General features: G+C 49.3%; 2 protein-coding genes across 14 annotated transcripts in view; one reads left to right on the forward strand and one right to left on the reverse strand.

Annotated features, from left to right (window-relative positions):
- The window catches only part of SLC4A4 (solute carrier family 4 member 4), a 239997-nt gene extending 231716 nt beyond the window's left edge, over positions 1 to 8281 (forward strand). For 10 of the 13 annotated variants that reach the window (XM_080408335.1, XM_080408336.1, XM_080408337.1 and 7 more), the window contains 2 exons: positions 3384 to 3463; positions 4678 to 8281. In XM_080408335.1, the coding sequence (XP_080264461.1) occupies positions 3384 to 3463; positions 4678 to 4783 (186 nt within the window). In that variant the 3' untranslated portion in view covers positions 4784 to 8281. Of the gene's footprint in view, positions 1 to 1323; positions 1421 to 3383; positions 3464 to 4677 lie in introns of all 13 variants that reach the window. The other 3 variants (XM_080408333.1, XM_080408331.1, XM_080408330.1) reach the window with 1 other exon arrangement.
- Positions 8282 to 15076: 6795 nt separating this feature from the next.
- Positions 15077 to 23938, reverse strand: GC (GC vitamin D binding protein). The gene is given in 11 exon segments (XM_080368480.1): positions 15077 to 16831; positions 16833 to 17022; positions 17284 to 17381; positions 17491 to 17623; positions 17842 to 18044; positions 18195 to 18324; positions 18630 to 19001; positions 19439 to 19876; positions 20318 to 20387; positions 21959 to 22084; positions 22087 to 23938. Coding segments are annotated over 11 exon segments (1926 nt in total). The 5' UTR covers positions 22157 to 23938; the 3' UTR covers positions 15077 to 16735.
- Between the last annotated feature and the right edge of the window lie 243 nt (positions 23939 to 24181).

The following is a 24181-nucleotide window of genomic DNA, read 5'->3' on the forward strand; positions in this document are numbered from 1 at the left end:
CAGATACTTTCTCTGTCTCTCTGTTCATTTTAGGTGGCAAAGTTTAAGGTAGACCCTGAGTGACATCGTTGCTGTTCCACGGACCTCTTAGCTTTATTTATTGATACTGAAACAGTGGTATATTGGAGAGGTTACCCAGCTCCATTAACAGCATGGCCCCAAACGGATGGGGATTTTGAGATGGATTTATCGCCTCTGTGCTTTTATGGGGAATCATCTTTATTTGAGCTACTCAGTCTCGTAAAAATGCTCCTGAGGAAACGTTTTGCTATTGGAGTAAGAAATATTGCATTGGATGTCAGTTATATTAAAATAATAATAATAAAATATCCAGGGAGAGCTATTATCTGGCCTCTGTAACATTTTCCTGCCCTGACTAGAAGATCTCCCTCTCTCCACCTCAGCACTGTGCTAGATGCTGTGTCTAGTTCTCTCCAGGAACAAAGATGTGTTAACGTCTCTGGCAAATAGCACCTTACTTCCTTTGCCGTGTTACGCAATGTCAGCCTGTCTTTGGTAATGAGAAGCTAGTTTTATTTTTTAAAAAGCTAAATAATTCCCAGTACCTTCTACTAAGCATAAGCTAGTAGATTATTGAAGGCAGCAGGGTATGAATCATGCTGGTACCCAGCATCTGGGGGACCCCATGTGTGGCTTTTCTATGCACTTGTGCAACATTCACCGGTTTGCTGTTTCTCCTGGCTGGCTGGGAATTCTTACAGTTCTTAAAAGGGCCCTGGGTTTGATGAACTATTTTCCTGTAAATAGAGGTGTAACTGAGACTGAATCAACTTAAATCAAAGGGGGAGCTGAGACAGCCCAACTTAAGGAACCTCTGCCATATTGTGCCTGGCCCTCGTCCTTGTAGAGCAATTGGGAAGAAAAAAGGGGTTTTACAGAAATCACAGCAAGATAAAAAGTTTTGATGAGCTTTCACAGAAGCCAATGCCCTGACATTTCTGCCTACGAATGCATTTTCCATCTGTATTTCCTGCAGCCAACTCCAAGATCCAGTGGGTGGTGTCTTATAAGCTGGTGGCAAAGGAGCTGGTGAGGTGGGGAAGGGGGGAGATAACAATTACACAAGAGTATTTGTTCAATCTGGGTTACTTTCATAGTGTGAAGGAAGAGGGAAAGCGGGGTGCAGTGGGGAACCAGTGGAAACCAGCAGGCAACTAAGTCGGACAATGCTTTTTTATTTTTTCTTATTTTCTTTTCCTCATTCCTACAGAAACTATATGAAGGATAATTTTAATTTGTGGGAGACGATAAGAGAGAGAGCAGTGAGAATATTCTAAGACCTTTTACACGTTTCTTTCACAGTCTGACTGCCCCTACTCAGAAAAAGTCCCAAGTATTAAAATACCAATGGACATCATGGAGCAGGAACCTTTCCTAAGTGATAGCAAACCTGCCGACAGTGAGTAGAACTAACCTCTTGCATGCCTGCTTGACTCTGACTTGCAGTACAAATATATATATATATATATTTAGAGTGATTTTTTTTTAAAAAACCCACCTTTCCTAATACTTGAAAAGTACTTTTTCTTGTTCTTTTTTTTTTTAATCTTTTTTTTTAATTTTCAGGCCTCTAATTTATGACAGATTTTGGTTTTGTGAGCTTTTTTCTTTGCTCGTTACAAAGTTGATGTTGTTCCTTCTGGTGCCTCCAGCTTAAGCGCTTTTATCCAGCTAACAGGTCTCTTGGCCACTCACCCTCTCCTCTTTTTTCTGACCTTTCCTGTATTGTGTTAACTCTTCTGATGGTTTGATTTATTATTTTTTTTCCTCTGAGCCTAGTGTTCTGGATTTGCAGCACATCTAAACTGCATTGCTGTCCTGTTGCTGTTTGTTTCCTTAGGTGCCAAGCAGTTGCAAAAATCAACACTTAAAAAGAGTAATTAAGCGTGTCATTGATCCGCATTGCTCATTAAACTGACAAGGCAGTGATCAGTTGACCATTAATGTATTTCCCTTCTTAGGTGATTTGCTTTTGTGCTGTTCTGTTTCTTTTTAATTTCTTACGTTAATATCCATAATTGATTATTCTGATCTTCATTTTCAGTCATTTTCACTTTTCATGTTATAGACTTTGAAGTAAGGAATCGGGACTAACAACTGACCTTAGCTTTTCTGCCTTTGAGATGACTTTTTAAAATACTATGAGCAATGAGTGCCATCTGGAGATAAACATGCTGTTCTGTTGTGAGGCGAGAGGGGAGGAATAAGAGTGATAGTAATAAATCAGTACTGCTGCAAGGCTGATGATTTCTAGGAGTAGGACCTAAACCCACAGATCTTTAGAGCCTCAAACTATCATTTAAGAGCTGGTACCCAAGTCCCTTGCTTTTCAGTGGCTTTTAGATACCTTAGGCAATCCTAAGCATTGTTCTGTGTGTTTTAAATACAGGAACACTTAGAGACTGGCATTCTAAAACAAAGCCAAGGAGAAAGAGGCATTTCCCTGACAGTTTAGATATTCTCAGTGTTTTGCTGATAAAAAAAGGAGCGAAATGAGCCTCAGACAACCTGACAGATCCTCCTCATTTTTCTGTTAAAATGCCCTGATGTGCTAAAACCAAATTGCATCCTAAATGATGTTATGGAGGGGTTTATGATCAAATGCACTGTTTTCCACATCTTTGAGGCTGAAATAGTTAAGGAGAAGTTAATTCTGCTGTAAACCTGTTTGTTGGCATGCCCTTTGAGAAAACAGAGGGTAAATCAGCCATGAGCCAAGCAGTAGTTAGTTTGTGTATTTGTACCTTTTTATAATCAGTAATTGATTTGCTGATTTTCAATTGGAAACAACACCCAAAAAAATAGGTAAATCAGGCCCATGGACTAGAAAAAGTAACTGGAATCCAGCAACACTGTAGTATCATCCTCGACGATAAATGTGCTCTGCGATTCAAAGTATACTACTCATAATACTACCAACATGAGCTTTCCTTCAGCAATAGCAAAAGTAGGATTATTATTAACAGAGAGTACACTTCCCCGTGCTGGGTCAGGAAGGGAAAGCCACTGGGGGCAACAAGCCACTTGTTTTCTTGCAAGGAGTTTGGGTGCGACAGTGAGGAGCACAGGGTAAATGAAGAGGTGTAGATAAAAGGTAAGTGTCGAGACCTAAAGGTGGTAGAAGTCTTGGCAAATGAGTCTTGTGGTTGGTTTCAGCAGTCCAAGGGTTTTAGTCTTGGAGGAGAGAGAGAAAGGGATGGAGTATTTTTCTTTGCAAGCTGTGAAATTCACCTGGCAGGCAGTCAGCAGTAAATAAAGCATTGCCAAATAGATGAGAGTACACTGGAGAGACTGAGGCTGGGCTTGAGAAGCTGTCAGTGCTGCAAGCCGTGACAAACATGACTTTATTCCCTCCTTGACAGGAGAAAAATCACCAACATTCCTTGAACGCCATACGTCGTGCTGATACAATTCCTTTCCTTCAGTCACACACCATGCCAAGGTAAGCGATTCTTCAAAAGCATCTCAGCTACCCCTCAGTATAACAAAAGTCAACAAGGCAAAGTTTCTGTCCCCCTGTAGGAAACTCTTAAAAAGCACTTTGAGAAAATCCCCTACGTAGGCTTGCAGCATCCCAAGTTGATTTACCAACATGGCCTTAACAGTGCTTGGAACAGGGAACAGAGAACCTTGCGGGAGACCTGAGGGCTGCTCCGGCCTTGGTTAGACCCCAGCTTCAGTACCCATGGCTGATTTGGCGTCTGAACCAGAAGAAAGATGTGGATCAACTGGGAGGAGTCTAGAAAAAACATCTGCAGGGGAAAAATTAAATTAGTTGGGATTGTTTAGCCTTTTTTTAAAAAAAAAGGCAGTGGGAGAGCTGTTATGCTTTCCTTCGGTCGTGTGACAGGATGTTGCAGAGAGGAAGTAATCCATTTTCCCATGTCTGTGGTGGAAAATAGAGCAAATAATAACCTTAAATTGCAGCAAGGAAGAGTTAAGTAACAATTTCTCAGAGCTCAGCCCCTTGGGGCCACCTTGGACCTCCCAACACCAGCAGTCGGAACTAGACCAAAGCAGCAATAGTCCTCCGAGGTGTCAAAGAAGTATCTGCACTTGCAGGCATTAGGGTGGGTGTGAAATTAATCTCAGTGGCTATAAGCGGATTTTTTCGAAGGCGGTTTATGAGGGTTGCCACTTGGTGTGAAGTATAAGTGCTGGAGGATACTCGGAGCTCCTCAGTCAGTGAAATTGGTGGTTTTACCTCCTGACACGAGCAGTGTTTAGACCCACTCACTAAAATTATCTTATGTCATGTACAGGCCTTATCTTAAGACCAGCTGCATATTACCACTGCCTATCAAGGTTATTTACTTGGTATCTATATGCTGCCAGTTTCAGAAAGCTATAGTGTATAAGCTAATGTAAGGAACTGATACTGAGAGCCGAGCATTCGTTCCCTTTTGAGATGTGACACTGTTGAGTGTCCCAGTAAGTCCCCAGCTCTGCGGTTTTCTTCGTTTATGCCAGTTGCCCCCTGCTTTCTTTGAAAAATGCTGGTTTTCTCTTGCAAGCTGTAGATCATTATTTTTTGTCAGGATGCGGTCCCTGGGAAGCTGTGCTAGTAGAAGCCCTAGCACGGCCCGCCAAGTTAGGAATGGCTGAGAAGCCTGGAGCCAGCCCCCACTGTTATCTCGTCTTTCTTTTTCTTCGCAGCCCTCCACAAACTCCGGTAAAAGTTGTGCCTCAAATTAGAATAGAACTTGAGCCTGAAGACAATGGTTATTTCTGGAGGAGCAAGGGAACAGAAACTACTTTGTAATTTGTCTGTCTGTTAAATCTTTTATGGAATTTATTTTGTCACTAGCCAAATATTAAAATGCTCTCTGCTCCCCACCTGCATAGGTAAATGAGACATCCCACACTTCCTTCCACCCCTTCCCCTGCAGACCTCCTCTGCTCCCTCCTCATCCTGGTTTCCCACGCTGACCAAGATTCGTTTTGCCTTCTCTGTCACTTCGTCATGCATGCATCTCTCTCGTTTGCAAGCAGAGGGCAGAAGTATTAAGGATATCATATCAAACCTGTGGGAGATGTCAGGGGAACTGGCATTACTTTAGTTGTGAATCGGTGTTTGTTTGTTTGTCTGTTTGTTGTCTGGCAGAACAAAACTGACCTCCAGGCTAATTCGATGTCTTGCTTACACTGCTCGAAGATGCTGGAAAGTGCTGCTAATACTAACTCGCTCTTAAAGCCTGTACTTATAGTTAACGCAGGAAGGAAAAGGAAAAGGTACTCCACTCCCAGCACAGACAAACCATTGCCATCGTTGTAGCATGTGTTTTGAAATGTCCCTTTCCTATGCAATTTTTTTTAAAGAAACACTTTAATGGACTTAATCCGTCAGGTACATTGAAGAGTGTTATTTTCCTAGATTATTTTGTTTAAATTATGGGGGCCTAACCTACGACTTTTTTTTGTCAATTTTTTTAACCTTTTTTTAATTACTGTAAAAAAAAAAGAATTTTTCCTGCAGCAGGAAACTTATAGTTATGAGTAGTTCTACCTCTTATTTCTAGATACCAGGCTTTCTGTAAAAAATGTATTGTACCATATATAATGTGATTTTTATGAAAAAAAAAAACCAACCAAAAAAAAATAAAACCACAACACCATACCACAATCTCCAGGACATGGCATAGAGCTGGATCAGTTTGATTAACACCTTCTACTCTGAAGCATCTGTTTTACTTAGGTTTATGTTATTTTAATATTTTTTTTATAAGTAATCTAACTTTACTATGAAGGAGATGGGATGTAACTTAAATCTCTTGTGATCAAGGAAGAGTCTTAAATGTAACATTGGTAAGCGAAATACTGACAGGCTACTGATGTCAGTGGACAGATGCTGATTGTATTTCACATTGTTGATTTCCTACACGGTATTGTTCCAATTATTTCTTTTGCAACATTGGTGTGTGCGCATGTGTGTATGTGTATACATGAGAAACACCCTGGGTGCACTTCAGGCACGATGACAGTGCAATGGAGGAGAAAGCCAGCTGAAGACGGCCTACTGGGTTGTTCATCCTGACGCTCATATTCGCCAGGCTCACAAACATCTGTATCCTCCAGCATCCCACGTCTGTTTACCATCATCTACAGAATTTACCCTAAATCTTGACTGCTCAGTCTTAGACCCGTCCATTTGTACATGGTGATGCATCAATACCAAGCAGGCTAGGCATGGGCATGGCCCGAATTTTGGTTTTAAACTGAGCAAGCAAATATCACCTTGGGAGAGATGATTTTCTCTCTGTAGCATGTGTGCGTATGTACTTGTGTGTGCATGTAGACACACATTTATTTCACCAAGACATTTCTTTGATGAAACATGAGGACTACATGTAACACACTAAAAGCTTCATCAAAAAAAAAAAAAAAAGAAAAGAAAAAAAGAAGAAGAAGAAGAAGAAAAAGCCCGGTTATAGGGCCTAATTTCCCAACAGAGAAAAATCCCCCCGCAGAGGACAGGCACATTGCTGCCACTTTTGTCCTTGCGAAACCAAAGTCCGTGTTGGTTAAGTAAACAGAATTTCATGATGGTGCTGAGACCTCATATGCCAAATTTTAGCATCCACTCACTCACAGCAGCCATATCGGCAATGGGAGGTGCAGAATAGGGCTATTCTTTTCTTCCCCAGATGTGCTGTAGAAGCAGCTGGCCACCTGACTTTCCCTGCAGCGTGTTGGTTGAAGGATGAGTTGATAGGGACTGCGGTAGTTCGAGCCTGATCTGCTGCAAACGGTCATTGCTGCAGAAAGACGACAAAGCCGCACCGGCACCTGGATGGCACACAACACCTGCGCGCACGTTTGGACATTCCCCGAGGCGTTCTTGAGGGCTCTCGGTTTTGGCTGCCATGAAATGCATGTTGGCTCTCAGATTGTCATCACGGGAACCCGGCCTCCACCCGCTTCCGAAAGGCTAGGGAGACATCGGAAACGGCCAGAAAGGGAGCGGCTCTGTGCTGCCTCCCAGGCTGCGCTAGCTGGAGGATGGAGAACCTGGGAAGTGCAATGCCAGCCGTCCCTTGCTGCATGCAAGTCCCTGGCTCCCAAAGGGGAAACACTCAACCCTCACCTACAGAGTACACAGGAGCTGCTTGCGTTTTGCCTAGACCTTTGATTTCTAGGAGTCCCAATAACTGATGGGGGAAAGATCAGGAGAAGCAGCTTTGCTGCTCCCGGTCATCTCCACGGGCAGGGCGCTGCACCCATGCTCGCACACCCTGCACGCGGCTTCCCATCTGCTGGCACCTGGTGATGCAGCTCCACAAAAAAGAGGTCTTCCACTTTCAAACCGTGTTAAATGTACTTGAAATGTATTGACTGCTGATCTAGATCTTTCTTTCTCTTTTTTTTTCCTTATTTTTTTTTTTGTTTGAACCCAAGGGAGCTGTTGTACAGAGGGTAGCATTGCTCAAGGAATGGGACAAAGGTTTCTGTAGCATTCCATGAAAAACACACAATGCTGGTGACAGGAGCTGGAAATGTTTCCTTTCCTGGTGCCTGGTGATAGCACTTCACTGGCAGCGGTGTCTCCTTTCTTGGTTTTTCCTTTGAAAAAAACGAAAAAACCCAACTGCAGGAGAGCAGCTGAGAGCTTGGTGGGCAGGGAAAAGAGCCTGCGGGCATCCCCAGGAGACTTGCGCTGCACTTCACAGACCTTTGAAAATAACTAAACTTTTCAGTCACAATTGAGTATTTTGTGGGGAAAAACCTGAGTGAGCACTTCTGGGAACAGGGGTGGAGACTGGCCCAAAGCCCTCTGAAATCAACCCTGTGACAGCCACCCAGCTGCAGCCAGCTTTGTCCCAGGCCCGGAAACGTGGTGGCCGTCAGCCTCTGTAGCCCACATTTTTTCATCATTGTGGCCGATACATCTTCGTATCTTTTTTTTTTTTTTTTTTTTTTTGAATCAACACGCACTTTCAGATACTTTTATTATTGTTTTTAATTCTCGTAAGTCTGTATTTGCTTTGGAGGAAAGAATAAAAACTTAGATAAAATGAAGTGGATCAAGATGGTGGAACAAAAAGGAAAAAAAAAAGCAGAAAACATTTCAATATATTAAAATGATTTTTTTTCCAGTAATATAAAACATGAAATTCCTTATAACATTATAGTATTTTACAGTTTTATGAAGCTTTCTATTGTGACTTTTATGGAATCAAAAGATGAAGATGATGAGATATTTTAGCATTTATATTTTTCAAAATTAAATGTATACTGAAAATAAAGTAACTTTATGCATTTATTGGAGAGTTTGCATGTTTGCTTTTCCTCTTTATACTCTCAGTCTTGTTTGATTGAGCTGAGATCCCTGTTGTCACAATTGCTGTTTCCAAGGGGAGATGGTCAGCGCCTCTCTGGAGGGAAAGGATGCTCAGGAGAGGTCCCACAAATACATGTAAAAAATGTAGGGAAAGTCTCTTAACAAGCCCAAACGGAGTTTAGGATGTATGGCTGTTAAAAGTGAGTTTTATTGATACATGAAATAATGAAATAGTCTCTCTTGAGATGATATCTTGAAGCTTTTTGGGGAGTGAAATATAACTTGTTCACAAATAAAGACAAAGGGACCCCGGTCCTGCCTCTGTCATTTGATGAACACTGGGCAGTAAGAGAAGGCAGCAGCTGAGTACAAATCCCAGCCTCGCACTGCCTGGGTGTTTGGCAGATCTTTTTTCATCCTTTTTTCACCCATACTGGGTGCGACACTGGCAGCAGCCTGCAAAAGGAAGCGGAGCACGATTAGAAAGGTTCTGGTGGAGGTGGGAGCTCCCCAAAGATCCCGGTCTTGGAGCAAGGGCTCACCCACCCCACCGAAGATCTTTTTGGGATGCGGAGAGGAGCCTCGAGGGACTTGATGCCACAGGACCCCGAGTCAAACCTGAGATTAGACAAGATTGTGGAAAACGGGGCCAGTAACAGGGATCATGATAACAGTGCTCCCTCACACTCCAAATCCAGGGATCATGATCACCGTGGTGGTGCCAGGGGCTTGGTGCTGGGTGGTGGTGGGAGATGGGGCTGGGGCATCAAACCCCCTAAAAAGCATCACTTGGGACTTTTCCAGAAAACATACTGCACAAGTTAAGCTGTTTTACGGAAATGGCCTCAGGCAAGGATGCACTGCCCTCCTCCCTGTGCAGGCAGGGGTCGTGCTCATGGCCATTCAGGATCTGCCTGTGGGATTGATCTCCTTCCCCATTGCAGGCATGGGTCTGGCCCACCGTGGTCCCATGGGGCTCACCAGTACCCCTAGTTACATGTGCTCCAGGGGCAGCAGGGAAGGGTGCTCGCCGGCTGCCATGGGTATACAAGGATACCTTCTGGTGACAGCTCAAGACAGCCAATGCTATTGAAACAAAAGAGCACGGTTGTGCCCTTTGTTGGTGATGAAAACAACTAGAGAAAGCTCTGGCTAATTCTTCAGTGGGCTGTGGTGGGAAAGGGGTGAGCCCCCATCAGCCTCCCCTTGCAGCGCCCGTGTTTGGGGGCTGCTCTTGCGTCCCCAAGAGCCACGGGGCTGTGCTGGGAGCAGGGCTGTGCCTTCCATGGGGCTGCCCCAATCGCTTCATCCTTCCACACGGCTTCTTCTCATTCTCCAGCATGCACGTCCTTTGCACGACGCTGTGATGCTAAAGCTGTGAGCCATCGCATGTTTGACCCCACAGCCTCTCCATGGTATTGGGGTGCTCCTCGCACAGGTCTCCCCTTCCACAAGCACCAGCTTCTGTGGTTTTGCATTGGAAACATTTAGTAAATGGTCAGTACAGCTCAAGCAGTGGCTGGAGCATGTTGTGGTTTAACCCCAGCCTGCAGCTCAGTCCCATGCAGCTGCTCGCCCCCTCCCTCTGTGTTGGGACAGGGGAGAGAATTGGAAGGATAACAGTGAGAAAACTCATGGTTTGAGATAAAGACAGTTTAATAGGTAAAGCAAAAGCCGCGCACACAAGCAAAGCAAAGCAAAGCGAGGAATTCATTCACCGCTTCCCATCAGCCAGCAGGTGCTCAGCCATCCCCAGGACAGCAGGGCTCCATCACACATGATGGGGACTTGGGAAGACAAACGCCATCACTCCAAACATCGCCCCTTACTTCTTCTTCCCCCAGTTTATATACTCAGCATGACATTCAATGATATGGAATATCCCTTTGGCTAGTTCAGGTCACCTGTCCTGGCTGTGTCCCCTCCCAATACCCGGTGCCCTTCCAGCCCTCTCGCTAGCAGAGCCCGAGAAACTAAAGGTCCTTGACCTAGTATAAAAATTACTTTGCAACAACTAAAACCATCAGTGTATTATCAACGTTGTTCTCACACCAAATCCAAACCACAGCACTGCACCAGCTATGAAAAGAAAAAGTAACTCCGTCACAGCCAAAACCAGGACGAGCCATCATGGTGATGTGCAACCTCCATGGATGGCCTGGGGACATGGGTTTGTGTGGCACCATCCTCTTCCTGGGGCCACTTCCTCTGACAAAACACCTGCCCACAGAAAGAGGCTCCCCAGGCATGGAGAGGTGTGTTACGGAGACGTCTTCGCTGTGCGACTAGTGGGGAGCAGGCATGGGGAGTGCCGGCAGCCCAGCGCCAGGGCTGTGCATGGGTCCCTGCTCCTGCCATGCCCTGGGGAGAACTCGGAGTGGGTGGGCAGCACCAGGCATGGGGGGGAATCTTGCTGCAGGTGGGCAGTATGGCTGGCCTTTTGCTGGGGAGAAGCCAGAGGGTTTGGCAGCGCTGGGACACCAAGGATTATCTCCCCAGTGGGTTGAACTGGGGCTTAATTTGCCCTTCCCAGCTCTCCTGGGGTGGGCACAGTGCCCATCTGTGCTATGCAGAGTGAGACCAAGCCAGAGGAGACGTTTGCTGAGATGTTTGGCATCCTGTATTGCTCAGGCATGTAACCCCCTGGCTTTGAGGGCTCTATTATGGTGCCCCATCGTTCGGTGGGCAGTGGGACCCTGGGCTTTGGGTGATGCCCGTCGCCTCAGGGGGAGCAACTGTGGGGCCAGATCCAGAGGGTGACCAGGAGCTCCCACAGCAACACAGCATCTCCCTGCCCAACTCTACCACCAGCAAACAGCTGGTGAGCCCTGCATGGGCTGGGCTTCTCCAAGAAACCGCTCGTTTCTGGGCTGGAACTCATCATGACCAAACTTTGCTTTCTGCACTCATTGTTCCTTGACTGGGAATAACCATCGGTGAGGACGTGGGGCTGTGGAACAACAACCATTGGCGCCTCTTCGGCTCCACCAGCGCTCCCATGATGGAGAATTGTAATGGGGCACCAACCCTTCCAGCAACCCCATCCCTTCCTGCCATGGGAGGAGATGGAGTCATTAAAATATTTATATGAGTATTTTGAGCTGACTTTAGTAAGGAATATGGGTCATGCCTTGTCAATGTGGTGCTGGTGGTGCTGGTCCAAGCTACAGGTCCCCAAAGCTACCTCCCCTTGGCTGCTCCTCTCCCGTACCTGACCTGACAGGCTTGGCTTAGGCAGCACCAAGCTCTGCACTCCTGAACTGGGACCAAAAGCCATATATTGCCCAGAATCTCATCCATTTTGTCAGCATGGAAAGTGTTTTGTGGCATTTTGGAACTCTAATATGTTTCAGGCAGCTACTTCCGCACCAAGGTACTAGGATTATCCCCTGAGGAAATGAATTATTTATTCCTTGCAGCTGCTGGAAGCCTGGGGTATGAGCTGGGTGGCATGAGCATCACCTGTGAGCTGGTTCCCTCCCTCAGAAATTGCCGTTTACCACCCGCTAGCTGGCTAAAAACTTTTGCTGAGCCTGTCTCTGTGAGCATTTGGGGTTTTAAGCCAAGAAGAAAACACTTGCTGCTTCTTTCAGGAAATCACTGTATGCAGTAAGAAAGAAAAATAACATTAAAAGCAAGTGTGAATCCATTTACGTGTAGTTGAAGTTGGTGGCAGGGATGCTGCTGGCCTGAAAGAGTAAATTCTGGCCTGAATGGCTGGGGAGTGGAGTCACTGGGAAGGCAAACAGTCCCACAGGTCTTGGAGGCAGATAAAACTAATGGTTTTAACCTTTTAAAAATGCTTTTATGGATCTAGTAATTAATTTAAAAAAAATTATACAGAAGTGGGTCAGCGTATTTACTTCTGTACTGGATTAGCCTGTTCTTTGGGAACAAATCACTTTGCCCACATGTTAGTTCCCTGACAGGAAGGCAGAAAACACCCTGCGTTCCCCCAAAAGGCTGGGGGATACCATCAGCTGGCTGTGACAAGCTTGGAAGGATTCTTCTCGAGTTTAGGGAAAAAACATCCTACCACACATCAATTAATGAACACCAAATGCGCTTTCCCCTCCGCAGGAGCCTGAGCATCACCAGCTGGGCTGTGGCCACCAGCAACGTAAATGTTGGGAGCTGTTTTCTTTGGTGCCGCTGGGTTTTAGTGCCTTCAGCAATTCACACCACGCTTTTCCCCTCGCAGGCCCACTTTCCCTGGCTGGGAGCTTTTAGTGGTGTTACTCCCACCCTGCCACTGTGCCTACAATGCACCTCTGCTTCGTTATTGCCCTACCAGCCATGCAATTAGCCTGGCTGACAGCTGGAGGTGTCTGAGGCTGGGAATGGGATCTGCCTGGCAGAGGTATTTGGTTTGGGTTTGGTTTCTTGCTAATCTGTCCTTGTTGCATCCCCTGCTCCAACCTTGGGGCGTGCTCTGCCAAGGGCTTTGCAAGCTGCCTGGCATAAAGGCACTGGCGGTGGCCAGAGGTTTGCCGGGCACTCCGATATTTGGGTGATGAGCTGACAGACCAGCCAGGAAAGGTTGCTCTGAGCAGCAAGGATGGGGTTTTTTTTGAAAAAACAGGGACTTTTCTGCTTCTTTCCAATCTTTGGAAATGGCTTTAGAGAGCTGCTGAGATTAAAATGCAAGAGGCAAATCGGCCTCGTGTCCTTTGTAGCCCTGAGGGTGGGAGGAAAGAGACCCAGTAAACAAAATTAAAAGAAAAAACAAACAAAAAGCCCCATGGCAATGAAGAGTGGAGAAGGAAAATGGTTTCTGGCCTTGCTGATGGAGGGCTGGGTGAGAATCCCTCGGGGTGTTTGTCAGTGCTCCTGGGTGGCATCAGCCGTGTTGCTGTATCTGCCGGCCTGGCCCTTCTCAGAACTTGACCGTCTTTAATAAAAAGATGGTTGTGTTTTGTTGTTTGGGTAGAGATTGTTTAGGTGGGGTTTTTGAAACAGCAATTGATTATTTTTTGGGTTGTTTCTACCACCCCCTGCCAAGGTCCCCACAGAAACAGTGACAGCAGCGGAGGCTTTGCTGTGGTGGGGTGCATTCACCTCGTGCAGTGCTGGCACCTCCTGGGACACCTCACCAGTGCTGTGCAGGCTGCTGCTGGCAAAGGGTTTGTTTTCCCCAGACCGGGTAGGGGCACAGGGCATTGCTTCATTTTACTTTTTCTCCACTGGTGCGGCGCAACATGAAGCTCCCCCATCCGAAAAGGTGAAAGCTCCCCCGGTGACCGTGGGCAGCTTCTGGTGCAAAGCAAATTGGACATGTCCATTGTGCTGGGCAGGGATGGAGAGGGGGAGTGTGTGTGGGGAAGGTCCCCAGAGCTGCTAAAATCCTTAATAATGGATGCCATCTCTCCCATGGCTCAGCATGACCCCCTTCCCTGCTTAGTCAGCAAGGAGGAAGATGTGGTGGAATTGGGCTCTCCTGTAACAGTTAAAGTGAATGGAGCCCAAACATCAGTGCTAATAAACACGCTCCGTAAATAAATGCAGAGGGCAGAGCATGCACACTGCTGCCCAAAGCCTCCTGCCATGGTAGGCAGCATTTCTCGTGTGCTTTTAGAGTGAAAATGCATCAGGCGTGGGTGGGTTTGGGCAGGCAGGCTCTGCACCAAGGGCTGGGGAGCTGGGGCCACAAGCCCTGCCTGGCCACCATGCCAGCAGCGATGGGGTGTTTCTGTCCTGGTGTTTTGTGCCTGTTGAGGCTGCTTATGGTCCCAGGAGATACCCCAGGCTTGCTTTTCGTTATTTTTTTTTTCATTTTTTTCTTCTTTTTTTCCCCTTTTTTCCTTCCTCTTTCTTTTTTTTTTTTCTTTATTTTTTCTTCTCCTTTTTTTTTCCTTCTTTTTTCTTTTGTTCCAGGTGTGAAGGGGTGGGTGATGCAGGCTGCTCCAGAGTGAGCCTGGGCTTGGCTTTCTGCTCTCTCCAGTGTGCCCAGGCTTTCAGTATTAGGAAACACCCTTGGGGTATTGGAGTGTGCGCATCTTGCCCAGAAAACCGCACTGATAATAAGCACTGCTATTTTCTGTGCTCTATCTTTATATCTATCAGCACATTTCCTAGAAACAGGCACACAGCAGAAGGAGTTGTTCTTGGCTTGCTTCATTGTATTTCTCCAGTTTTTCTTGGAAACCCAGAAGTTTGCTGTAATTGTTAGCCTTTACCCCGTGCATCCTGAATTTGATGGATGGGATGAATGGGATGGAATTGGATGAATGGGATGGAAGGAGATGCTGGAAGGGAGAAAAGCTCAGGCTGGTCATTAATACCTGGTGCCTGATGGAGACTAAAGTGCTTTCCAGGAGCGGTGGGGTAGAGCCCTGTCTGCCAGGACCCAGCTGTGCGGCATTGACCATGGTTGGTGCCCAGAGCTGCTGCCGTGGGTACCACCCGGAGCAGGAAGATGAAACACATCCGCATACTTATTGATGTACTGGGGAGGTGAGAGAAATTGCTGGCAATGCCAAGTACGTGAGTGAGATGTGGGTGTCTCACCCCAACATGAAAGGAGAAAAAAACAACTGTTAATTATTTTGGAAAATAAATGCTGAAAGCATGATGTAACATGGTGGTGGGTGGGTGGAACAGGTGCCTTGGTGTCTGTGTTCTTGCTGCTACAATGCAACAGGGTCTAGTCCTGGGTTGTGAGAACTGCTGCATGCTACCACAATTTGAGAGCGTGTTCAGCGTCTGGGTGCTGATGCAGGGAAAAAAAAAGGTGTTCATCTTGCCCAGCACATGTTACTGTCATTGCTGGGCAAGCAAGTCATTATTTCCAGTTCTGTTCCCCAAAATAACATTTTGCCACCCCATGCAGCCTCCGTGGGGTGAGGCTCCTTCCCCCTCGTGCCCCCGTGGAGATGCTGCCACTGCTGCCATGGTTTGGGAGCTGGCAAGGTCAAGCTCAGTGCTTGCCCACGGACAGGTGCCAGCAATGGGTGCAGTAGTGCTGCCTGTCCCCAGCACAGGCTGCCAGCCCTGCCTGGGTAAAAACACAGACAGCATTCGAGCCTGGCCCCGCTCTATTTCTAGCATGCTTTGGGTGGGCTTGGTGACCCCAGAGCATGGGGTTTGCAGGGTCCATAGGTAACTTTGCCAGCAAGGATAACCGCAGGCAAAGGTGGGGGCCCAGGTGATGTATTTGCTAGGAGACGGTTTAAGCAACGACGACAGCAGCTCTGGAGCTCCGTGAGCACTCGCTGCAGGCTCCTGGGTGGGGAGGGGGGAGGATGGTCTTTGCCGATCTCCCCACCTTTCTGGGGATGAGGCTGTCAGCATTGCAACTGCCAGAGAGGCTCTGGCAGGGACCAACCTGCAGCCCAGGGCACAATCCCTGCACTGTGCCAGCCAAATCCACCTCGTTTCTCACGTCATGGGAAAACCGAATGGGATCTGGGGGCTGCTGATGCTCTCGGGTACAGAGAGGAACTGCTGTGAAGCGAGGTTTCTTCCCGTTTTCACTGAAGGTCGGGTCTGGTGAGTGTGGCAACTGTTGACTCCTAACACTGTCCGCAAAGTAGTTACTCTGGGGCCTTAATTAGCTTTAAATTAATTTCCCCCAATTCTTCCCATTAATCCTCTGTCCCTTGCAGAGTTTTCCCTTTTCAGATGGAGTCCCTGTGCCCCACTGGTAAGGCCATTGCTCTGTTCGCATCACTTTATTTCATTTATTGCTTTCCTTGTTCCATCACCGTGGTTCATCCATGTTTTATCACTACAGCATAGGCTGTTTTAATTTGCTGGTTCCTTTGCACGGCACAGCTCTGTGCATGGAGGTATCGTTATCTGCCTTTCTTCATATATTTAGATTTTGTTCTCCCGCAAAAAGCTGCCCAGTTAGGGCTTAGGGTATTTTCCGTTCGTTTTCCCAGCTGGGTTTACCATCCTCCTGCCTCCCAACGCGGGGCTGCTTTGCCTGCAGCACCCCCCAAACTGTGCCAGTACTTGGCAGGGCTCAGCTTGGCAGGCAGGGGGGTTGGAGGGGCTCATACGGGCAGAGGAGTGGGTCTGGGGTACGGAATGGGGGTGTTGGGGCTGCCGGGGTGCCCAGAGGCCCCATCTTGGGTGACAGGCAGAGAGCCATCTTCTGGAGCACTTGATGAATGTCTTTGGTGGTTTTGCTTAATTTTTTTAGATCATTAGCTCCCAGGACTAGAGCAGGGACCTCCTCCTACCTGCAAAGCCAGGGCCATGCCCATTTCCAGCCCTCCCCACCGCCCCGGGGATGCAGAAAGCCTTTCCAGCAGCAGGGAGGGAACTTTTTACAGTCTTTATTGCAGCCACAGGAATACATCAGTGGTATTGCCGGTGGGTGGACAGGGAGCTGAGGGCTCGGTGGTCCTGCAATTCCCTGTTCCATCCATGTGTGACTGGAGGAGCAGTCCCCAATGCCGGCCTACTAGACCCCCACCCCAGCCGCTCACCTCAGGGTGCAGAGCCCAGCAGGCAGGAGCCCCCCTTGCATGCTGCTTCCAGCTCTGAGCTCACCTGCAAAAGGGGGAAAAGCAGAGGGGCAGCCCCAGGCGTGGAGGCTGACCGCCAGCATGGCATGGGGTGGGTGAGGGGGCCGTGGCTTTACCTTGGAGGCACAGTAGAGAGGGGGTGAGTTGGGGGGGCAGCAGGTGGAGGCGAAGTCGGCTTGCTGCTCCACCAGCTGACCCAGCAGCTCGGGGCTGGCCTCTGGCATCGTCTGTGTCAGGCTTTCCCGCAGCCTGCCAGGTAGGGACCGACGGGTTTTAGCAGGGAGCTGGAGGCATTGAATACCTCTATGGCATTTTCAGGGAGGGGAAGCACATGCAGGTGGCAGCAGGAATGGGGCTGGACCCCCTGCAAGGGTTGTGTTATGAGCTTCCCTGTGTTTTCCTGCTGTTTAGGCTCAAAACTACCAGCTCCATTCACCCATCCTCAAAATTTTGGCCAGATTTTGATTGCATCCACTGATCCAGTTTTGAGGGAGAGGGAGGAAAGGTTACCTCTTCTTGAAATCAAGGAAATTTAACTTGTTGTACTGCCCGCAGAGCTGGTTGGCCTTTTCCAGGAAGGGGGGCAGCTCTTCTCCCATCTGCTGGCGCTGGGTAGCAGAGGATGGCTGTAAGCAGGCTGGGAAAAGCCTCTGTGGGGGTTTGAGGGATGCAGGGCAGCAAGGGAGGGGAGCCAGCGCAGCCACCCCTGCCTCTCACCTTGCTGTCCAGGCAGGCAGCGGAGTCCTTGGCAGAGCAGCACTCCCCCCTGACTTTTTTGGAGGCATCATATATCTTGCCGAAGAAGGCATCGGGGATGCTGGGATACTCCTGCACCAGCTCGAACAGGTACCTGGAGCAGGGAAAACAAGCAGCTGTAAGAGTTTTTATTGCTGGTGCTGCTCAGCGTGGGTTGGGGGCTGCTTTTCACATCATTGTGCAATTCCTGGGGGTGATACCCCTGAGGGAAGAGAGGCTGCTCCCCCCATTATCCTAATAATAATCAAACCATATAATGAAGACTAGGGGAGGAGGAAAGGTCAGCAATTCAGTTGCTGTGGTACCGCTCACCTCTTGACATGGCGAGGCCCATCCTCACTGCACAGCTGCTCGTTCGATGGCTTCTGCGTGTCTGGCACTTTGTGGGCAGGTGCCGGTGGCAAGGCCAAGATGCAGAAATAGTTTTGCATGAGGTTTTTCCCCTTGCAGCAGTTGGCAAACCTTGCGTCTTGGGCCGACAGCATGCTGCAGACTTTGGCTGTGTGCTCCGATAACTGCAAAGAGGGGAGCAGAGAGTGTGTGGGGCTTGGGTTCCTGCCGGGGCTGGTGAGGCTGCAGACCCCCTCACCACAACGGAGTTCGAGGCCCTAAGCCCCTGCTGTGACTCAGGAGGTGGTTTTGAGGTGGACTCCTGGTTCTCCTACCTTCTTTTGCATGCAGTCCTCAGCCACCGAGTCACAGCACTGGGAAAACACCTCAGCAGCATCTTCTGCCAGGGGGAAAATGTCCTCGAAGGAAGCACTGGGCCTCTTCTGAGCAAGCGAGGTGAGGTAGCTGGGCGTGCACAAGGCGTACGAGGGGCTTAGGGAGCTCAGCTCCCCCCTCCCCCGTTAACAGCTCCAAGCAGGGGGTTTGCTGCATAGAGGTGTGGGTGGGACATGATGGGGAGCCACGGGGCTCATCCTGTGCCTCAGCTACAGGCATAGCACTTCCACGGGATGCTACAGCGCGCTTGTTTTTTACAACGTAATTAACATCTGCCTTTGTGAGTGCTGCCTGTGAACAGGATCCGCAGCTTGAAAGAGGAATGCGCTCACAGCCTGATCTCCAGGAGAGAAAAGGCCATTTTCCCCTTTTACCTGAAGGTGAGTTTGTCCTTCCCGTACGCCGTGAAGCGGGAGCAAACCCGGTTTGACATCAGGGTGAGGAGGGAGATGGTTTTCCTTTCCAGTTTCTGCCGTAAAAAGAAGATGGAGGTGTCCTCTGAGGGAAATGCAAGCCTTTCCCAGCCACCTCTCCTCGGGCCATCGGCACAGTGCTCATCCAGCTCCCTGAGGAGTGAGGACGGGACTGAGCCCAGTGGTCCGAAGAGCCTCACCTCCTTCAGGAAGCAGGCGGTGGGTGCCTGGGAGATGCAGCAGGTGGAAACCATGGAGAGGAAGGACTTGGTGGAGCCCAGGAGCACGGGCAGGGGCGCTTGGCTGTAGCTGCTGGCGTAGTCGTGGAGAAACCTGTGGCAGAGGTGGGCTGAGTTGAGCCGGTGCCCCGGGATCGGGTACTCAGGTGCAGGAGATGGAGGGTTTTGGGGTGTTAGGGCTGCCCGGAGATGGCAGCCCTCTCCCGGTACCACCCCATGCTGCCAGCTTGTTGCACCAAGCCATCAAGCTGGCTGGTGGCCCCTCTCCAGCCACTTGCACAGGCGGTGGCACTCCTCATCCCTTTGGTAATATCCGGCTGCTGGGGCTCGTGGAAATGCGGGTCGCCCCAGTGTTTTACTCTGATGCACTGGTAGCCCCACAGTCACCAAGAGCCACAGCAGCGATGGCAGTGGGGCAAGACTGGGAGATGCTCGCTTGGTGAGCACCTGGATGTCAGCCAGTGCCATCATGCACACTGGCTCAATCGGCTGTTATCGGCGAGACCGAGTGCCATCCCCAGCCTGGCTTACCTGTCTGCAAAGTCCTTAGGGTCCTTCTTGAAGGCCTGGCAGATCTCTTCGTTGGAGGGCTGGAGGTAGCGGGGCAGGTCCTGGGGTGGGTGCCGCAGGGCGGCCAGGCACAGCTTCTGCTCCAGCCCCTCATGGGCGCAGCAGCCAGCCGTGCCAGGGTGAGACGGGAAGGGCGAGTCTGCGCTGCAGGATTTGGCTGACAGAGCTGAGGACTGTGGGAGGGAGAGGAGGTTACATGCTGGTAACCATCCTAAACTGTCCCCCCCATCCCTAGTTTTGGGGTCCATCACCGAGTCCAGCCTTACCCCGTCATCGTAGCAGGAGGGGTCAGCACCTTCAGTGCAGCAAGTTTCAGCCAGGGAGACGATTTCGTGGACGAGGTGGCTGATCTCCTCGAAGGTGGCGTTGGAGAATTTCCTGCTATTGGCAATAATGGTCCTGGGAGCAGGGAGCAAGGAGAGGATGAGCTAGGGGTATGTTTCTCTCTCTTATAACAAAAATCACATTGCAGCATAATTCTGCCAAAATGGGGTTTAACATCATCAGCTGGAGAGGAGCAGCTGTGGCGCTGCAAGTAATAGCAGCGTATTCCTTGGAAAACAACTGTGGAAGACCCAGAGTGGGTCTCAGGCTGGGGGCTGCCCTCTCCAGGGGATCACACACCAGCTCTGTTTGAATTCCTGATTATTTAGGCACCTAATTGGTTTTGAGGAGTTCACCAATGAAGCAAACTTCTCTCCTGTTAAGAGCATTCGGAGTCCTCATTTGTGGAGAATGAATAAATCTTCCCTTTTCTAAAAGTATTTTTATTTAGTACTTTTTGATCTTGGATCAGCTGCTGAGTGTCCTGTCAGGGCAAATACGGCAGGAGGTACCTACAGCGTTCGGAAATCCTCCTTCCCCAGGGCCTTGAACTCTTGGCAGACTTTGTCCCGGACGTAAGCTTTACCTGTCAGTGCAGAAAAAGGAGAATTTGTGAGCAGGATTTCTGCCTTGGCTTGCTAGGGCACAGCCCTAGCTGTACCTGGGGTGGCCGGGGAGCCGGGATTCAGTTAGCCTGCATCTGCTGGAGCTGGGGTTTGGGAAAATGCTGGTTTTGCTTTCCCCTGCAGTACCACCTCCTATGCCCTTCTCTTTGGGTGGCAGTTAGCACTCATTTCCAGAAACCTTTCTCCTTGCAGAACCTAAAACCAGCATGGCTCTGCCTGAGTCCCCTAAGGAAAACAACTCAGATCTTTTGCTTCTTGCCAGGGAAAATGATCATTTGGGGATCCTGTTCCTACTTGAACCCCTGTTTTGCTCTTACTTTCCCCTTCCTTCCCTGGCAGCAACAGTGGTGTGGGAGTGGGGGATGCTATGCCACCACAAAACATGGTCCAAAGGCTGTGGAGCTCTTGCTTTATTTGCTTGAGGATTGTTATTTTTTTACACAGTTGCTTCTTTTCTCAAGTCAGACTTGGTGGTTGCCCCTGGGAAGGTGTTGGTACGGCGCTGCAGACCAGCAAAGGCAGCTGCTGTGCTGCTGGTCTTGGAGAAGCACCTCTGGTACCCAGGCTGCTGCTCCAGTTCTGCAGCCAAAAAAAGGGGCAGGGGCAAACCCCCTCCTTGGCCGCTGTGAAAGCAACAGCCAAAACATCAGGCCTGTTTGTTCCTTGTCTGAATGGATGTTTCTGGGTGTGTGAAATGCGAGGTGTTGGTTTTTCTGCCAGGGAGCTCTGGAGACAGGACCATGGAGGTCAGAAGCACCCAGCAGTGAAGACACCCCCAGTGACTCTTTCATCCTTGGAAAAATGCTATTGATTTTTGCTGTAAACTGCATTGGTTAGACTTTGGTACTGGCAGGGTAAATACTGATACCAGTATTTACTGGTGTTACAGTGTGAAGCAAGGTCATTTCCACAAAACCGAGGGGTTATGTGCCGTTACATTGAAGGTCACATTACTTGGGTGGGGAAGGAAGAGTGATGGCGCTTTTTGAGGGCTGGTAGCACTAGGAAAAAAGGGGAAGCCATGGTAAAAGGCAGGTCTCTCTCCTCACAGGAACAGCAGCTGCCAGCGCTGCTCCAAGTGCCAACTTACTGCATTTCTTGGTTTTGGCAGGTGGGTGATTCCCTGCAGTGCTGTGAAGGCAGCAAAGGGTGGCACAGAGCATCATTTCCATCCGAGGGGTGGGTGTTACACCAAAAAGGTGCTTGTGAAGGGATCAGAAAATCTCGTTTTCCCTTGCAAAGGGAAGAAGCTGGGCCCTGCGACACAGTCCTCTCCTCCTTCCTCTGACCCCGACACCAGCCCAGTCTCTTTCCCTCCCAGCTCCTCCAGCATCACCCCAAAGGGGTATCCCAGGTACCAAAGCATCATCCCATGCCTTCCCTTCCCTCTCTTTGATTCCTGCCCAGTGATTTGGCTGTGGGTTGGGGAGAGGGGAGGTCACTGAAAACCACCAGAGCAGATGGACCCCAGCCTCATATCCCTCATCCCTGCAGGAGAGCAAAGCCCCAGACACATGATAAATGCCCTTACCTCGGTGCTCGGCATGCACAGCGGCTAAAAGCAGCATCAGGGAGAGAGCTGCCCTCATGTTGGAGCCGGTTTCCCTCCTCCAGCCAAAAAGCAGTGCTGGGAAACCCATCCCAGTGTTTATATGTAGTGCCAATTGCCAGGTGAATGATTAATCCCAGTGGAGGGGCAGAGGGTGAGCATCCTTGGCCTGCCTGCCATAGTCTGGGTGCCAGCACCTCCAAATTCGGGCTGATTTTAATCATTAACTCAGCAAAATGGGGATGCGTTGCTGTAGGAGTCTCAGGCAGGGTCTTCCTGCCTGAGATGGATGGTGGGTGCAAGATGAACAATAGAGGATGTGCCGGGGAAAGCATTCCATACATCCCAGGAACGCAAAGCAATGTGGGTTGGGCCAAGAAATGGTTCTCCCAGCCCCGTGCAAGGAAGGAGCCTGCACTTTTGGGGTGCAAGCACACCAAACTCTGCCAGGGTGGTGATAGGTGGGGACAACTGCTCTGTGAGGTGATGGTGACCTGGTGCAGTGCCCTGCGCCTCCGTGACCATGTTGTACCAGCGCTAGGTCAGGGTGACTCCCACCCAAAGTGACTAATGGCCAGGTGTCATGTGCCCCAAGGTTTGCTGCTTTCCAAAGGCATGCATTGCTTTTTCCCCTCCTTGGGCTGATAGTGGAGCCCTGGAGACCCCCAGGAGCTGCAGTAGAAGGGGCAGTGGGTGCTCTATGTGGCACTGGCAAGGTGCCTGGGCTTGGGGCCAGAGGGACTGCAGAGCTACCAGGGTCAGGAGCAGCTTATTTATTCAGCCTTAGGAAGGCAGACAGCAGGCATCATGGCCCAAGGTTGCTGCAAAATAATTATCAAGCAAATCCCACCCTGGGTTAGTGGTGTTTACTGAAATAATCAGCTTCTCTCAGGTGGCTTCCCATGGGTGAACTGACCAGTGCTGTGTTGGGGCTTTTTAAGAGCTCAGTCGTGACTAGAGCAACCAAATATTAAATATCCCCTTTTCCAGGCAAGTGTACAGAGTTTGCTGCTGTTTAGGACAAGTAGCATTTGACCTGGTTGCTGCTTGTCTCAGGCCACCCTCCAAATCCTGTAGCGGTGGGTTTGTTTCTTGGCACAGTCCTGCAGTGGCTATGGTCTACAGGTGGCTCGGGGTTAGACAGAGGTGACCAGGACTGTGTGCACAGCCAGATGCATGTGGAAGTGGGTTTTCTTGCTTTTACTGGAACTAAAGGTCCTTTTTCCCCTCTGAGCAGCCCCCCACAGGTGGACGTGCCAGCTGAGATGCTCTTCAGTACAGTGACAATGTTTATATATATACATATATATAAAATATATATACATTTTATATATGATAAAACCAGAGACAGTGGATGCTCAGGAGGATTCAGAACCATTAGAGATCAGAGGAGGGTTTGATCACACTGTGCAGAAGCAACCTGGGTAATGGGCTATTTGGGTATGAACACAGGTATCTGGTCTCTTTTGTGCCTACCCTGTGGGAGTCAAGCTGTAATTTCTCAGCAGCTTGCTGTTTAATCGCCACAGTCAGCCTGTTTGGGACGAAAGCCTGGGTATGGGTTAAACCAGGTGGAGGAGAACTGTTTGTAAAATTACTGCAGCCAGGGTGATGCATGGTGCAGGATGTGAAAAATTACGAGAAGTGGTGGTGTGTTAGGCTGAAAAAGCCAGCTCTCCTCCCCCAGGCATGGTGGCAGCCTCCTGCCCGTGCTGCCCATAAATTTGGCTTCTCCGGGATGAGCAGCTGCCTGCATCATCCTGCTGTGCCTGAATCCCACAGGATTTGGGTTCTGCAAGATGCCTCTCACTAATGCAATAAGAGTGTGTGTGTGTGTGTATGTGTGCGTGCGTGCTCACCTGCACTCGGATGCTTCTATAAGGTGTGTGTATACGATGCCCAGCTACAGGAGATGTGGATATATAAGATGCCCCATACATAAGATTTCTGCTCTCTCCAGTCTCATCCTTTTGGCAGGTGAAGTCAATGAAGAATTGGGGGGGGTGGGGGGGGGTGCGTGTGAGGATCCAAGCGAGATTGAGAAACACATCAGAAAAAACCCAAGAGAAGACATAAACACCTACTTAATGTAATGAAATGCTGTATATGTGCCAGGAGGGTGGTCCTGCCACCCATCCCCACTCAGCAGCGACTCAGGTCGTGCCCACCCGCTCACCCCACACAGCAATGAGGGCAGGATTTTGG

The sequence above is a fragment of the Falco punctatus genome, assembly GCF_963210335.1.
Source record: "Falco punctatus genome assembly, chromosome: 1".
Classification (NCBI taxonomy): domain Eukaryota; kingdom Metazoa; phylum Chordata; class Aves; order Falconiformes; family Falconidae; genus Falco; species Falco punctatus.